This window comes from Oncorhynchus keta, chromosome 19 (genome assembly GCF_023373465.1).
Source record: "Oncorhynchus keta strain PuntledgeMale-10-30-2019 chromosome 19, Oket_V2, whole genome shotgun sequence".
Taxonomy (NCBI): domain Eukaryota; kingdom Metazoa; phylum Chordata; class Actinopteri; order Salmoniformes; family Salmonidae; genus Oncorhynchus; species Oncorhynchus keta.
In genome coordinates, this window is record NC_068439.1 from 81,816,632 (window position 1) to 81,833,507 (window position 16,876).

Genomic DNA, 16,876 nt, shown 5'->3' on the forward strand with positions numbered 1-16,876 from the left:
TGATGCAGCACTCTATCACTCTCCCTCTTGGTTATATAGCCCTTACACAGCCTAGAGGTTTGTTGGGTCGTTGTCCTGTGGAAAAACAAATGCTAGTCCCACTAAGCACAAACCAGATGGGATGGCGAGTCGCTGCAGGATGCTGTGGTAGCCATGCTGGTTAAGTGTGGCTTGTATTCTACATAAATCACAGACAGAGTCACCAGCAAAGTATCCCCAACCCATTACACCTCCTCCTCGAGGCAAGCAACACTGAAGCATGCATGAGAGCATCAGCTGTTCCAGACGACTGTGTGATCAAGGTCAACATTCAGACAGAAAGATTACCATGATGTGTACTCAAAGCATGCGTGGACCAACCATCAAGTGTCTTCACTGACATTTTCAAAAGAATGCGAAGGTAACCTGCGTAAATGATTACCTCCCCTCACGTCGGTAGCCATGAAGTGCTTTGAAAGGCTGGTCATGGCTCACAACATCTTCCCGGAAACCCTAGACACTAGGGGTCGACCGATTAATCGGAATGGACGATTAATTAGGGCCGATTTCAAGTTTTCATAACAATCGGAAATCTGTATTTTTGGACACCGATTTTTTAAATATTTTTGTACACCTTTATTTAATCTTTATTTAACTAGGCAAGGCAGTTAAGAACACATTCTTATTTTCAATGACTGCCTAGGAACGGTAGGTTAACTGCCTTGTTCAGGGGCAGAACGACAGATTTTTACCTTGTCAGCTCGGGGGATTCAATCTTGCAACCTTACAGTTAACTAGTCCAACGCTCTAACCACCTGATTACATTGCACTCCACGAGGAGCCTGCCTGTTACGCAAATGCAGTAAGCCAAGGTAAGTTGCTAGCTAGCATTAAACTTGTCTTATAAAAAACAATCAATCATAATCACTAGTTAACTACTATATTACTAGTTTATCTAGCATGTCCTGCGTTGCATATAATCGATGCGGTGCGTATCGTTGCTCCAATGTGTACCTAACCATAAACATCAATGCCTTTTTAAAATCAATACACAGAAGTATATAGTTTTAAACCTGCATATTTATCTAAAAGAAATACAGGTTAGCAGGCAATATTAACCAGGTGAAATTGTGTCACTTCTCTTGCACGCAGAGTCAGTGTATATGCAACAGTTTGGGCCGCTTAATTTGCCATAATTTTACGTAATTATGACATAACATTGAAGGTTGTGCAATAGAACAGGAATATTTAGACTTATGGATGCCACCCATTAGAAAAAATACGGAACGGTTCCGTATTTCACTGAAAGAATAAACGTCTTGTTTTCGAGATGATAGTTTCCGGATTGTGGCTAGCTAGTTAGCGGGGTGCGCGCTAATAGCATTTCAAACGTCACTCGCTCTGAGACTTGGGAGTGTTTTTTCCCCTTGCTCTGCATGGGTAACGCTGCTTCGAGGGTGGCTGTTGTCTTTGTGTTCCTGGTTCGAGCCCAGGGAGGAGTGATGAGAGGGACGGAAGCTATACTGTTACACTGGCAATACTAAGAACATCCAATAGTCAAAGGTTAATGAAATACAAATGGTATAGAGAGAAATAGTCCTATAATTCCTACAACCTAAAACTTCTTACCTGGGAATATTGAAGACATGTTAAAAGGAACCACCAGCTTTCATATGTTCTCATGTTCTGAGCAAGGAACTTAAACATTAGTTTTCTTACATGGCACATATTGCACTTTTACTTTCTTCTCCAACACTTTGTTTTTGCATTATTTAAACCAAACTGAACATGTTTCATTATTTATTTGAGGCTAAATTGATTTTATTTCTGTATTATATTAAGTTAAAATAAGTGTTAATTCAGTATTGTTGTAATAGTCATTACAAATATATATTTTTAAATCTTTATTTAAAATCGGCCGAACGTATGAAAGCTGGTGGTTCCTTTTAACAATATTCCCAGGTAAGAAGTTTTAGGTTGTAGTTATAGGAATTATAGGACTATTTCTCTTTCTAACATTTATATTTCATTAACCTTTTGACTATTGGATGTTCTTATAGGAACTTTAGTATTGCCAGTGTAACAGTATAGCTTCCGTCCCTCTCCTAGCCGCTACCTGGGCTCGAACCAGGAACACATCGACAACAGCCACCCTCGAAGCAGCATTGCCCATCGCTCCACAAAAGCCGCGGCCCTTGCAGAGCAAGGGGGACAATTACTCCAAGTCTCAGAGCGAGTGACGTTTGAAACTCTATTAGCGCGCTAGCTAGCCATTTCACATCGGTTACATGAGCCTAATCTCGGGAGTTGATAGGCTTGAAGTCATAAACAGCAGCGCTGCTGGCAAAACGCACAAAAGTCTTGTTTGAATGAATGCTTATGAGCCTGCTTATCATCTCGAAAACAAGACGTTTATTCTTTCAGTGAAATAAGGAACCGTTCCGTATTATCTTAACGGGTGGCATCCATAAATCAACACCGGGGCCCCCCAGGGATGCGTGCTTAGTTCCCTCCTGTACTCCCTTGTTCACCCATGACTCCAACACCATTATTAAGTTTGCGGACGACAGCAGTGGTAGGCCTGATCTCTGAGAATGATGAGACAGCCGATAGGAAGGAGGTCAGAGACCTGGCAGCGCCATCAAGAGCATCCTGACCAGTTGCATCACCGCCTGGTATGACAACTGCTCGGTTGAGAGAATGCCAAGAGTGTGTAAAGCTGTCATCAAGGCAAATGGTGGCTACTTTGAAGAATCTAAAATCTAAGATATATTTAGATTTGTTTAACATTTTTTGGTTACTACATGATTCCATATGGCTAATTTTCATAGTTTTGATGTCTTCACTATTATTCTCCAATGTAGTAATATAGTAAAAATGTAGAAAAACCCTGGAATGAGTAGGTGTGTCCAAACTTTTAACTGGTACTGTATATATACACATATTACATGTATACGGAAAGACCCAAAGACAGTTTCTATCTTAGGGGGAAAAACAGTGAGTCTCTATAATTTACCTGATAAGCTTCAGCTCCTGGGCAGCTTTCAGGATGATCTCATGTTGTCGTTGTGACAGAGCCAGTATGCCCGGTCCAGTTCCCTGTGAGGCTGGTTCCTGAGAACTGTCTGGTCCAGTACTGGGAGGAGCAGAAGCCTGAGAAGGGGTGGATGGAGGGATACCTAGATCTGATCTAGAGGGCTCGGGTCGCCCGTCGTAATGCGGCCTATGGTCCTCAAAATCTGGGGGGTAGTTTCTCTCTGGAAGGGGTGGTCTGGGTCTCTCCCATTCAGCTGGGGATGGGTAGGGGCGTTCATCGTGCCTGTACGAAGGGTCGTCCGGGAAGTCTCGACTTCGAAGCTCTCCTCCTCTTCCACGCTCTTCTCCCTCGTAGGGGTATGGAGGACGTTCTCTGTCTCCCTCGTAGGGGTATGGAGGACGGTCTCGGTCTCTCTCATCGTTCCACTCGTCATCTCTGAAACGGTCTGGGGGAGGTGGAGGACCGCGGGAAGGGTAGGGAGAATAGTCCCTCTCCGGTAGTGGTCCTCCTCTCTCCCTGTCCCACACCCCAACACGAGGAGGCTCCTGGGGATAATACTCCTCCTCACAGTCGTACTCATGTGAGGGGTGGTCCGGCCAGTCACGTGGCGGCAGCGTTCTTCCATACCCATCATCACCGGGACCACCAAACCCCTCCCCATACCCCTCATGGGGGTACCCCTCCAAGTCCTCGAGTGAGCGAGGTGGGTGCCGCATCACGCCCCGGCCCATTGGGGCGCCCCGAGGTCCCAACGGACGCCTCCTCATCCCTCCCCGCTCCATCATCTCATGGGGAGGCGGAGGGGGACCTCTCGGCCCGTCTCTGCCGAGGTGGGGGGGTCGTCCGGGGCCCGGGGGCCAGCCAGGGTCCATCTCCATGTCGTGATATGGAGGATGACCACCAGGCCCCATCAGATCTCTGTCCATCATCTCTCTAGGTGGAGGAGGCCGTCCCCTCATATCTCGCTCCATCATATCGTGGTGTATGGGCCCTCTGGGGTTGTATTCCCGATGCAGCGGGGGTCCCAGAGGGTCCATGTCATCGTCAGGCCCCATGGGGGATCCGAGAGGTTCATGGGGGTCCATGGCTCCGTGAGGAGGAGGAAGGGGGCGTCTGGGACCACCCTGGTGCATGAAGCCGGGCCTGCCTCGTGGGGGGCGACCACGCCCAGGGGGGAACAGGGCTCGGGGGCCTCCTCTCATGCCATGAGGGGGCCTCCGGTCCATCCAGTAGGGATCTCCTTCCTCTCCCCAGTACTCTGGATGTGGGGGGTCTGCTTCCTCCCAGTGGTGCCCATCTAGAGGCTCTCCTCTCCCCATAGGGGGACCTCCTCTCCCTGAGTCTTCGTAGTAGTCCTCTGGAGGGTAGTAGTGCTCTTCAGGGACCCACATCTCCTCTTCAGGCAGAGGAGGACCTTCAGGTTTCTCCAGGGAAGGGTCCTGCTGCCAGTCCTGCCAGTCCTCCTCTGGTCCTCCATGTTGTGATCGCATCTCTTCATGTGGAGGTCTGTAGTCGTAAGGAACCCCCTCCATGTCGTCGTCCGTCCTCCCACCTCCCAGAGGGATAGTGTTGGTACTGAAGTCTGGGATACCCGACTGTTTCCCTCCACGTCCCCATAGACCACCTCGCCCTCGCATCCCTCCACCTGCCTCCCCTCGTCCTCTCCCTTCCCTCGTCCCGCCGTCCGCTTCCCCTCGTCCTCTCCCTCCCCTCATCCCTCCGTCCGCCTCCCCTCGCCCTCTCCCTCCCCTCATCCCGCCGTCTGCCTCCCCTCGCCCTCCCCTCATCCCTCCGTCCCCCTCCCCTCCCCTCATCCCTCCGTCCACCTCTCCTAGTCCTCTTCCTCCCCTCATCCCTCCGTCCGCCTCTCCTCGTCCTCTCCCTCCCCTCATCCCTCCGTCCGCCTCTCCTCGTCCTCTCCCTCCCCTCATCCCTCCGTCCACCTCTCCTAGTCCTCTCCCTCCCCTCATCCCTCCGTCCGCCTCTCCTCGTCCTCTCCCTCCCCTCATCCCTCCGTCCGCCTCTCCTCGTCCTCTCCCTCCCCTCATCCCTCCGTCCGCCTCTCCTCGTCCTCTCCCTCCCCTCATCCCTCCGTCCGCCTCTCCTCGTCCTCTCCCTCCCCTCATCCCTCCATCTGCCTCCCCTCGTCCTCTCCCTCCCCTCATCCCTCCGTCCGCCTCTCCTCGTCCTCTCCCTCCCCTCATCCCTCCGTCCGCCTCCCCTCGTCCTCTACCTCCGTCCTCCTCCCCTCTTACAGGCCATAGAGGCTGGCCACGTCCCCCTCTACCACGGCCCATGAGCCCCAGATGACCAGCGGGTTGGTTGGTCATTGTGTCGGTCTTCGGCGGCTCCGGTCCGTGAGACTTAGGCCCCTGCGGTCCCGGAGGCCCGTTGTTGTTACTGACGTTCGTCTTCAACGGCCCGGCCGGTCCACCTGATTTGAGAGCATTCTTGGCAGGGGAAGCGGTTTCTGGGGTTACAGAAGGGGGGTGCTTGGCACCGGCAGCAGCAGGGGGAGTCACCTCTTCCTTTTTGGAGTCTTTACTAGCAGCAGTAGCAGCAGCATCAGCCTCTGCTTTCGTCTGAGGGATGGGGTCGTTTTGGACGAAGAAGCTCCCAAGGGACTCCAACATGTCCTCTGACATATCCCCTGGTTCTGCCAATGCACCTTGCTTAGTTGTACTGACTGCTACTGGTTTAGCTGGCCCAGTAGGTTTAATACCAGGAGGCTTGGAGCCTGCTGGCATCTCAGTCTTACCCTGAGGTAGTTTGGTGTCTTTGCCCGTGTCTGGTTTAGGCTGTGGGCCTATATAAGGTGCTGAGGGACCAGGGGGCCTTTCAAAGCGGGCTGGGGGGCTCTGTCTCGGGGGGTGGTCGAAGTGGGGTCCCTGCTGTCCGAACCGAGGCCCTGGTCCTCTGGGACCAAGCTGATCAAACCTTGGGTGCTGCTGGTTGAACCTGGGACCCGGTGGAACGTTGAACCTCTGCTGTTGACCGGACTGCTGCTGGTCAAACCGCGGGCCGTTCCCTCGCGGACCGTCAAACCTGGGTGGAAAGAAAACACAGGAATGTTTGAACAGCCTGGAAATGAAAAATGGCAATGTTTGATTTAACCTAGTGTTTTTTTTATTTTTAAATCCAAGTTGTCACTTTCAGGTACAAACAAAATCTCTCCCAAAGGGAGACCTGGTAAAGAGGGTAGTGGGGGGCCTTGGTACACAAGTTACCTTGGTCCTCTGGGGCCTTGGTAGGACGGAGGCTGTCCTCCTTGTGGACCTGGTGGTCTGGCCAACCCTCTCCCTCCTGGGCCTGCCCCTCTACCAGGGGGTCCAGGCAGGTTGTACTGCTCTGACTGAGGGCCCTGGTGCCCGGGTGGAGGGCCCTGGTGCCCTGGTGGAGGGCCCTGGTGCCCTGGTGGAGGGCCCTGGTGCCCGGGTGGAGGGCCCTGGTGCCCGGGTGGAGGGCCCTGGTGCCCGGGTGGAGGGCCCTGGTGCCCCGGTGGAGGACCCTGGTGCCCGGGTGGAGGGCCCTGGTGCCCCGGTGGAGGACCCTGGTGCCCCGGTGGAGGACCCTGGTGCCCCGGTGGAGGGCCCTGGTGCCCCGGTGGAGGGCCGTGGTGTGGTTCTCCTGTGGGGGTTCCCACACGTTGGGCATTGGAGAGGCCGTGTTGCGGTTCTCCTGTGGAGGTTCCCACACGTTGGGCGTTGGAGAGGCCGTGCTGCGGTTCTCCTGTGGAGGTTCCCACACGTTGGGCGTTGGAGAGGCCGTGCTGCGGTTCTCCTGTGGAGGTTCCCACACGTTGGGCGTTGGAGAGGCCGTGCTGCGGTTCTCCTGTGGAGGTTCCCACACGTTGGGCGTTGGAGAAGCCGTGCTGCAGTTCTCCTGTGGAGGTTCCCACACGTTGGGCATTGGAGAGGCCGTGTTGCGGTTCTCCTGTGGAGGTTCCCACTCGTTGGGCGTTGGAGGGGCCGTGCTGCCCTGGTGGAGGGCCCTGGGACATGGGTCCAGAGGTGGACGAGGGCTGGCTACCTGGCTGGGACGGCATAGACGGGCTCACCATGGGGCCTTGTTGAATCTGCGAGTCCGGTCCAGAGTGTGGGTACTGACCATATTGGCTGTACTGGTCCCCATACCCTCCAGTCCCATACCGGTCACTACTACTGTATTGGTCAGCGCCGTATTGCCCACCACTGCCTCCGTACTGCTGCTGCATGGCTCGCAGGGTGGTCACCCTCTCCTGCAATCAAATCACATTTAAGGCGCCCTTTTAAAAATACACACATATATATATATAAAAACACACACACACACACACACACACACACACATACATACATATATACATATACATATTTTTTTTTTAAATGTGTATATATTTTTAAATATATATATATATATATATATATAAAAACACACACACACACACACACACACACACACACATTTAAAAATATATATAAATTAAAAAATATATACAGTGCCTTGCGAAAGTATTCGGCCCCGTTGAACTTTGCGACCTTTTGCCACATTTCAGGCTTCAAACATAAAGATATAAAACTGTATTTTTTTTGTGAAGAATCAACAAGTGGGACACAATCATGAAGTGGAACGACATTTATTGGATATTTCAAACTTTTTTAACAAATCAAAAACTGAAAAATTGGGCGTGCAAAATTATTCAGCCCCCTTAAAAGTCGCTTGGGGTATGTCTCTATCAGTTTTGCACATAGAGAGACTGAAATTTTTTCCCATTCCTCCTTGCAAAACTGCTCGAGCTCAGTGAGGTTGGATGGAGAGCATTTGTGAACAGCAGTTTTCAGTTCTTTCCACAGATTCTCGATTGGATTCAGGTCTGGACTTTGACTTGGCCATTCTAACACCTGGATATGTTTATTTTTGAACCATTCCATTGTAGATTTTGCTTTATGTTTTGGATCATTGTCTTGTTGGAAGACAAATCTCCGTCCCAGTCTCAGGTCTTTTGCAGACTCCATCAGGTTCTTCCAGAATGGTCCTGTATTTGGCTCCATCCATCTTCCCATCAATTTTAACCATCTTCCCTGTCCCTGCTGAAAAAAAGCAGGCCCAAACCATGATGCTGCCACCACCATGTTTGACAGTGGGGATGGTGTGTTCAGGGTGATGAGCTGTGTTGCTTTTACGCCAAACATAACGTTTTGCATTGTTGCCAAAAGGTTCAATTTTGGTTTCATCTGACCAGAGCACCTTCTTCCACATGTTTGGTGTGTCTCCCAGGTGGCTTGTGGCAAACTTTAAACGACACTTTTTATGGATATCTTTAAGAAATGGCCACTCTTCCATAAAGGCCAGATTTGTGCAATATACGACTGATTGTCCTATGGACAGAGTCTCCCACCTCAGCTGTAGATCTCTGCAGTTCATCCAGAGTGATCATGGGCCTCTTGGCTGCATCTCTGATCAGTCTTCTCCTTGTATGAGCTGAAAGTTTAGAGGGACGGCCAGGTCTTGGTAGATTTGCAGTGGTCTGATACTCCTTCCATTTCAATATTATCGCTTGCACAGTGCTCCTTGGGATGTTTAAAGCTTGGGAAATCTTTTTGTATCCAAATCCGGCTTTAAACTTCTTCACAACAGTATCTCGGACCTGCCTGGTGTGTTCCTTGTTCTTCATGATGCTCTCTGCGCTTTTAACGGACCTCTGAGACTATCACAGTGCAGGTGCATTTATATGGAGACTTGATTACACACAGGTGGATTGTATTTATCATCCATCATTAGTCATTTAGGTCAACATTGGATCATTCAGAGATCCTCACTGAACTTCTGGAGAGAGTTTGCTGCACTGAACGTAAAGGGGCTGAATAATTTTGAATGCCCAATTTTTCAGTTTTTGATTTGTTAAAAAAGTTTGAAATATCCAATAAATGTCGTTCCACTTCATGATTGTGTCCCACTTGTTGATGATTCTTCACAAAAAAATACAGTTTTATATCTTTATGTTTGAAGCCTGAAATGTGGCAAAAGGTTGCAAAGTTCAAGGGGGCCGAATTCTTTCGCAAGGCACTGTATATATATATTTATATATACACACACATTTTTAAATATTTAAAAAAATATATATTTTACATCAAGTGTTTTTACATTAACCTGGTTAGGGTGTAGCCAGCAACGTACACAGATGGAAATACAATGACTAGAGTGGACACAGGTGTCTATTGTACATGACAGGTATCACCTTCATCAGGGAACTAGATTCAGCTTCGGACACATTTTCTTGAGCGAGTGGTCAGGGGGGACGGAACATAATTACTAATATTTTATAGACTGCAGCCCTCCCCCCTAAAAAATAAACTACAGATGACTAAAACAATCACTTCGAACTGACAAGGTACAAATCTGTCGTTCTGCCCCCTGAACAAGACAGTTAACCCACTGTTCCTAGGCCGTCTTTGAAAATAAGAATGTGTTCTTAACCGACTTGCCTAGTTAAATAAAAAATTATTTAAAAAAAACCTTGCTTACATTTGTATCCAATCACATTATATTCCTCTTTCAGGTGAGGTAATATTTCAGAACAGATTTCCTAAATTTAAATCAATTGGAGCTGATTTGCTGGTATTTTATGTCCATCAACAGACATATTGGGGGGGGTTCAGAAAAATTGGTTGTCCAAATTAAAATAACACATGCGGCCCAAATTCGCCCCACAAGTCGGGGAACCCTGTTTTACATCCTGTTCCATTACATCCTACTGAACAAGTCGGGGAACCCTGTTCTACATCCTGTTCCATTACATCCTACTGAACAAGTCAGGGAACCCTGTTCTACTCTACATCCTGTTCCATTACATCCTACTGAACAAGTCAGGGAACCCTGAGTGTCTGGTTGTACCTGTAGGTGTGCTGAGGTGGAGTGTCTGGTTGTACCTGTAGGTGTGCTGAGGTGGAGTGCCTGGTTGTACCTGTAGGTGTGCTGAGGTGGAGTGTCTGGTTGTACCTGTAGGTGTGCTGAGGTGGAGTGTCTGGTTGTAGGTGCTGAGGTGGAGTGTCTGGTTGTACCTGTAGGTCTGCTGAGGTGGAGTGTCTGGTTGTAGGTGGAGTGTCTGGTTGTACCTGTAGGTCTGCTGAGGTGGAGTGTCTGGTTGTACTGTACCTGTAGGTGTGCTGAGGTGGAGTGTCTGGTTGTACTGTACCTGTAGGTGTGCTGGAGTGTCTGGTTGTACCTGTAGGTCTGCTGAGGTGGAGTGTCTGGTTGTACCCTGTAGGTGTGCTGAGGTGGAGTGTCTGGTTGTACTGTACCTGTGCTGAGGTGGAGTGTGTGCTGAGGTGGAGTGGAGTGTCTGGTTGTACCTGTAGGTGTGCCGAGGTGGAGTGTCTGGTTGTACCTGTAGGTGTGCCGAGGTGGAGTGTCTGGTTGTACCTGTAGGTGTGCTGAGGTGGAGTTCATCTGTTCCTGCCACTGTTTCCACTGTAACTCGTAGTCCTGTAGCTGGTCTTTATGTGGGTAGGACTGGAACTGCTCTTGCCATTGGCTGAAGGTGCGGCCCCAGTCTCCAAACACCGGGCCAAACTGCTTCTGCTGCGTCTCATAGTGACTCAGCTGCATGGCCATAGACATTGTCTACACGGGGGGGGGTTGAGAAAAACTGTTGTCCAAACAATGTGGAAACTTGCATAGGTCTGATATAAAGAAGAGGACATCTCAGAGAATAGAAATCGGCTTATTTAAAATTGTCCATCTTTCGAAAGGAAATTAGAATTTTGCTTTCAAAAATAACCCCTGACAGCAAACAGACAACACACATGTTGTGAGGAATCATGCTGGGATAACATGTTCTACAATCACGCAAACTGTATTTTATCCATGCAAAATAAAGTGAATTACTATAACGATGAAACGGATTGAAGTAAGCACAGAACTGATCACAACTTCAGCTATATTCTAAAAAAAATATATACATTAAAAAAATAAATAAAAATTAAAAAGGAGGGGAAGAATCTTGAATCATGAACATTTTCGGTGAGTAAAAAAAATAAATAACAAAAAAAAAAAGAGGCTTAAAACAAAAGTCATAGAGATACCTCTAGCTGTGCAGGTTGTTGGATACACTGCTGGTACTGGTTGAGGATGGTCTGTAGCTGAGCATGGTGCTGCATCAGGGCTTGGTACTGGTAGCCTGCTCTCTGCTGCTGGGCCTGCTGCCACTGGGCCGCTGCACTCTGAAGCTGCTGCAGGCGGGCCACCTCTACTGGGTCCTGGGTCATGGGGGCAGGCTGCAGGAGGAGAGGATACTAGACTTGTATAGCCCTTTTTATGACAACGGGGATCTCAAAGACACTGTTAAATACAAAACATTTGAGTTAGCCTATTGGCTACGTTCTTAGATCTTCCACAGAGGCACGTCTTCATCAGGTCACATCTTTCTGTCTCCACACTGCACTTCAAGGACAGAGGTGAAAGTTCACCCAATATATTCATTTAGTTGTCTCCCCCCCCCTCCCCCAATGACATTGGGAAACCGATACGTGAATACCTGGCATATCATTGAATTGTTACAGCTCATCATCGGAGTATGTTCTGACGATATTGCACAGGAATGTTTGAAAACTTCTCATTCTCTTGAGATCCTGTAAATTGTAGCTATGTCTATGATAGACCAAGATGCTCACCTAATCACAGTCTATCTCAGACATGTGAAACAGTCAAGTTTCTCCTTACCTTTGTGTCATCGGGTGGAGGTGGTGGTGGGGGCTCCTCTTTTGGAGGTGGTGGTGGAGGGGCGTTCTTGGGTGGGTCCGATGGAGGGGGAGGGGCGGCTGCCGCCGAGTGGGGCTGGGGTTTGGGAGGTGGGGGTGCTGGGCCATCACCCTGGCCCTGTTTGTTCTCTGCTTTCAGCCTCTGCAGATTCTGGAGATGCTGCTTGTACCAATACTGCTGCTGCTCCTGGATGACAACAACAAGCATCATATCAACATCAGACATTCTGGTTAGCATGGTGTTCTAGCGACACAGCGCTTCTCTTGAGACGTGATGACAGCTTGTGCAGGTAGACGAGATCTCATCACAACACTGTGAGAAACGAGCTTGGCCGCAGATAGATCTTTATGCTGTTCCGTCAACTCCTATGGTCATTGGCCAAGGGCTGTCCCCGGCAACAGCAAAAAACTTGGTCGACCAATAGCCTTCCGTTCTTTCGACCAATCGATTGGTCAAAACTTTTTTACAAAGGGTATTTTTCCCCCTCATCTATAGACAGTTCCGGTGTGTTTTAATCAAATCAACTATATCCACTGAGCCTGTCTGATGCTTTAAGCAAACTGTTTGATTAAATAATTAAGATACACAAATGACTAGAGGGAGTCCGACCAGCAATTGATTGGATTGTGGCCGGCCGGCCTCAGACTATCTGCGTCGTGTAAATAACAATAATAATAATTATTATTAGTTAAAGACAGCGAGTGACTGTGTGAGTAGAACCCGTTGTCTCCCTCTCTCTCCTCCCGGCGGCAGCGACCACCACAGAATATCAACAGTGTTTATCGCGCTGTCCGTGTTGCTGAAGCTGCAACACGGTTGTAGACGTTTCTGACTGAAAAGTTCTGTTTCTGTTTGAGGAAAGATATTCCCTATTCCCTCAAGCCGTGCTCTCTTTACGTGACACGCGACCAAAGACCTTTTCACAATGGACTAGTATTACTAGGTTGGTGATGCAATTATTGCTCCAGAATGTCCGTTATTCCAGAAGACGATTTTAGCCCCCCCTACCCAACACCAAACTTCCCCCCATGTAATTCTCATTTTATTTTCAATAAGTTGACAGTTTTGACAGAAACCTGCAGGTTTTTAATTCTAGGTGTGAAGGTACAGTATTTCAAAATGTCTAGGTGTGAAGATACAGTATTTCAACACATGTCTAGGTGTGAAGGTACAGTATTTCAACATGTCTAGGTGTGAAGGTACAGTATTTCAACATGTCTAGGTGTGAAGATACAGTATTTCAACACATGTCTAGGTGTGAAGGTACAGTATTTCAACATGTCTAGGTGATGGGGCCACACTGATAACTCCAGCTTGGTTCCCAAGTTTCTAAACCATACCATCGTTCATATAGTGTCGCCATCATATTTGAATTGAGGAAGTGTGATCATAATCATTAAATCAAATGCCCTTCGTACATCAGCTGATATCTCAAAGTGCTGTAAACAGCAAGCAATGCAGGTGTAGAAGCACGGTGGCTAGGATAAACTCCCTAGAAAGGCCAAAACCTAGGAAGAAACCTAGAGAGGAACCAGGCTAGGGGGGTGGCCAGTCCTCTTCTTCAGGTGTAGAAGCCAGGATTTTAGGATATTTTAGCGATCCACAGTACATTTTTATTTATTTGACCTTTATTTAACCAGGCAAGTCAGTTAAGAACAAATTCTTATTTTCAATGACGGCCTGGGAACAGTGGGTTAACTGCCTGTTCAGGGGCAGAACGACAGATTTGTACCTTGTCAGCTCAGGGGTTTGAACTCGCAACCTTCTGGTTACTAGTCCAACGCTCTAACCACTAGGCTACCCTGCCGCCACATCTTAAATGACCCCCAGCCTTCAGATGTGAGCTAAACAGAGCCATTACACTTGAGATGCATTTTAAGTCTATGGATGAGAAAGCTTTTTGTATCATTTCCAAACCTTTAGGTCAGTTGAATGCTGCCGCTTTGCCATCTATTAACAGCAACAGTTGCATTAAATAGGTATATAGGCTCAATGTGTTTTTTTTTTTTACTGATGCATTTTGGTAATATTCTGTTCATACACACAAAACATATGAACAAAAGCATTCACTGAAAGTTGATAGGCTGCTTGTAGTCCATTCATATATAGTTTATGCGCAGCACTTAGTTCAATTTATCCAATCAGTTATTGTTTTCTTGTGCAAACTGCAAGCAACAGCTGTCAAACTGAGACATTTCTCTCAAAAAACCACAGGGATCTCGATTCACAAAAGACTAATATTATCAGGACTTTTGGAGTTCGCCCCCCCACAAAAAAAAAGAGTTGGTTATTCTGTCTGGAATTGTTACTCTCCTGCCATGTAAAAAATACTGACAAGGCATATTCATTTTGTGACTAATTGTGGAAAATATTGGAGATCAACTAAAATAAGGTATGGATCAAGTGCTGTGTGTATATTATTGTCTGCCAAACAGGTGTGGTATAGATTACACTACAATTGTTCTGACCGGAACAATGTAAACGCTAAATAAATTAGAAGCGTACCAATCTGTTGTAACGTTTTTCTTTTTTTAAGCCTTTATTTACTGCAAAGAATACCAACAATCATATTCATTTGTGAATGCAATTTCTAGAAAAGGAACAATTTATTTATTGTTTAAGCTAATTATTCAAGGCTCGCTTTATTTTATTTTAAAACTAAAATGCTTGATTGCATTTCAAATCATGTGTGATGACATGAACAACTTAATGATTGATACAGTAGCCTATATAAGTATTACTATAGTCAGTTGTGGTATTAAGATTAAAAAGAGTAATAAACATTAAATAAATTATAAATAATTTAGTTGTGTATATTACATTTGAATGACTATTTCATTCCAAGTCATCATCTCTATAGAGCTGCTGTCTGACAAAAATCACTATTTAGTAGTTCTTCAAATTAAATATGGCATACTTTTATGACTGCTGAATGCAAACTATCAATCACTGATCATGTATATTCAGCTAAAGCGACAGCTGCTTTCTATATCCCCTCAAGATCGCGTATTCCTGTCTCCGCATAAAAGAAACACGGACAGGAAAAGTAGATGTGCAATGGATTATGGTCATTGTAGTTAAATTAGCAAGTTTCACACACTAAACTATGCAAAACATTGTCTTGTTGGAAACTACAACTCCCTGCTACGTCGCACAGTTCAGTCTGGATCCTTATTGAGCTCACAGATAAAAACCCTAAATAAAAACGGAATTAAAAAAAAAATGTAATCGAAGTTTGGTCGATTAGTTGTTTTAAAACCGAAAAATAACCTATATTTTGGTTAATTGTTCAGCACTAATGGGGACATAACATCCCCAGTTTAAAGGCCGACCGGGGTATAAGGAGGTTGCCATTAGCAACTACATTTGACAACTTATTTTGTGTGTAATTTTACAATAATCGGTTCAAGGACATACATCTCGTGTATTAGAAACAAGTATTTTGGTACCATGATTGTCTTCGAAAATTGTTATTATTATTATTATTATTATACACGTTTAATTTAAAATAAATAAATATAAAACGACCACGAAGAACGCCATTTTTTTTCTATTAAATTATAACGGGGATCCTGTTTTCTGTTAACAATGCCTGCAGTACTCCGTGGCTTCAATGAGAGGGGGCAGTCGTTCTCCCTGAGCCGAGTTTCCACCTCGGAAATGTGACTCTTTTGGGGCCAAATATTCTTTCTCGTTTACCTCTTTAGTCGCCGGTGTACCATTGTTCTGAGTGGGTACCTGTGGGTTCGCCTCTGATGGGGGTGGGTTCTCCTCTGATGGGGGAAGCTGGGTCTCTTTGGGCTGCGGTGGCTGAAGTTGTGGGCTCGGCGCCCCGGTTTCCATGGACTGATACTCATCTTGATAAGGGGAAGGGCCTTGCATGGACTGATACTCCTCTTGGTATGAGGAAGGGGCACCGGTCCCCGTTGAACCATACCCATATCCCGAGTTGCCTTGCCACGACTCGGCCGTAGGACCACCGCTGCCGCCGTAGGGGTTTTCATTTACGTTCCTGTCGTGGTGCAGCACAGATTGGAGCTGTTTTTGGTGGAGCTGTTGCAGCTGCTGCATCTGCTGGAGATGCTGCTCCCGCAGGCTGTTGAACGTTGACCCGGGTGCAGCTGCGGGTGTAGCAGCTCCATAGCCCCCGAATCCTCCACCGAAGCCTTCGCCTTGAGGAGACTGACCCCTCGGCGCACCGAAGTGCTGCTGCGAAGGTGGTTGATGGCCGCCACCACCACCACCACCACCATAGTTACTACCCCAAGAGGGATACATGCTTTGGAAGCAGCGAGCAATGTGTAGGCCTTTGTCCTCACATAAATCTGGTGCAGTTAAAAATACCAATTTAAAGCAACTTTATCCTCGATAGAGGTACGTTACCACGCGTGTTATCCGTAAACAAACGTTGATTATTGATGTCGTTTGATGTATCAATAAATACTAACAAATGAAATTAAATGCGTTGTTCGTGTGGGTTTTCGGGTTCCGTATCATTTAGCTACAAAGCTATCTGGTCGTGGAGGGAAACGTAAACGCTGATTGGTTGGCATGTAGTCTTACACACATCATTTCCGGTTCGCCCAAATTGTTATTTTTCCATTCCACAAGAGGGTGACATTTCTTTATAAATTTACAAGCCTCATACGCTACAGCCAGATTTCAGTAGTCCAACCAAGGATTGTCTATTATATTTGACAAGATAGTCAAGTGACCGCACTAACAATGGCAATATGTCCTCAAAGATGGAAGGCGAGATCAGACCATTCTAACAGATGAGAGGGCAGATAACAGTGAACAACAGGCGGTAGAGATAGGCATCTTTGTATATGTGCCGTTATATCGTCTGTGACTGGCATAAAATACAATTATATTTGTCACATTGAAATGCTTACTTTACGAGCCCGTTCCCAACAATGCAGAGTTAAAAAGTAAGAAACATTTGCAAAACATAAATAAAAGACTATATTCATTTTAAAGCCTCAGTTATTTTCTTCTTCATTGGCTGATTGTGCCAAACTCATAGGAATCCCCATCCAGTTGACTACTTTAAAATGGTGGAAAGCCTCTGGCAATATCCATATCCGCGATGAGTCCTCAATCTATGACAACAGGCACAAC

General features: G+C 46.9%; 1 protein-coding gene across 1 annotated transcript in view; it reads right to left on the minus strand.

The window, feature by feature from the left end:
• LOC118373639 (YLP motif-containing protein 1-like) overlaps positions 1-16,295 on the minus strand; it is a 62,964-nt gene extending 46,669 nt beyond the window's left edge. The window contains exons 1-7 of the mRNA XM_052468979.1: positions 15,455-16,295; positions 11,717-11,941; positions 11,080-11,271; positions 10,418-10,618; positions 6,244-7,253; positions 5,172-6,061; positions 2,996-4,778 (exon numbers count right to left, since the gene is read on the minus strand). Coding sequence (XP_052324939.1) covers positions 2,996-4,778; positions 5,172-6,061; positions 6,244-7,253; positions 10,418-10,618; positions 11,080-11,271; positions 11,717-11,941; positions 15,455-16,033 — 4,880 coding nt within the window. The 5' untranslated portion in view covers positions 16,034-16,295. The remainder of the gene's footprint in view (positions 1-2,995; positions 4,779-5,171; positions 6,062-6,243; positions 7,254-10,417; positions 10,619-11,079; positions 11,272-11,716; positions 11,942-15,454) is intronic.
• Between the last annotated feature and the right edge of the window lie 581 nt (positions 16,296-16,876).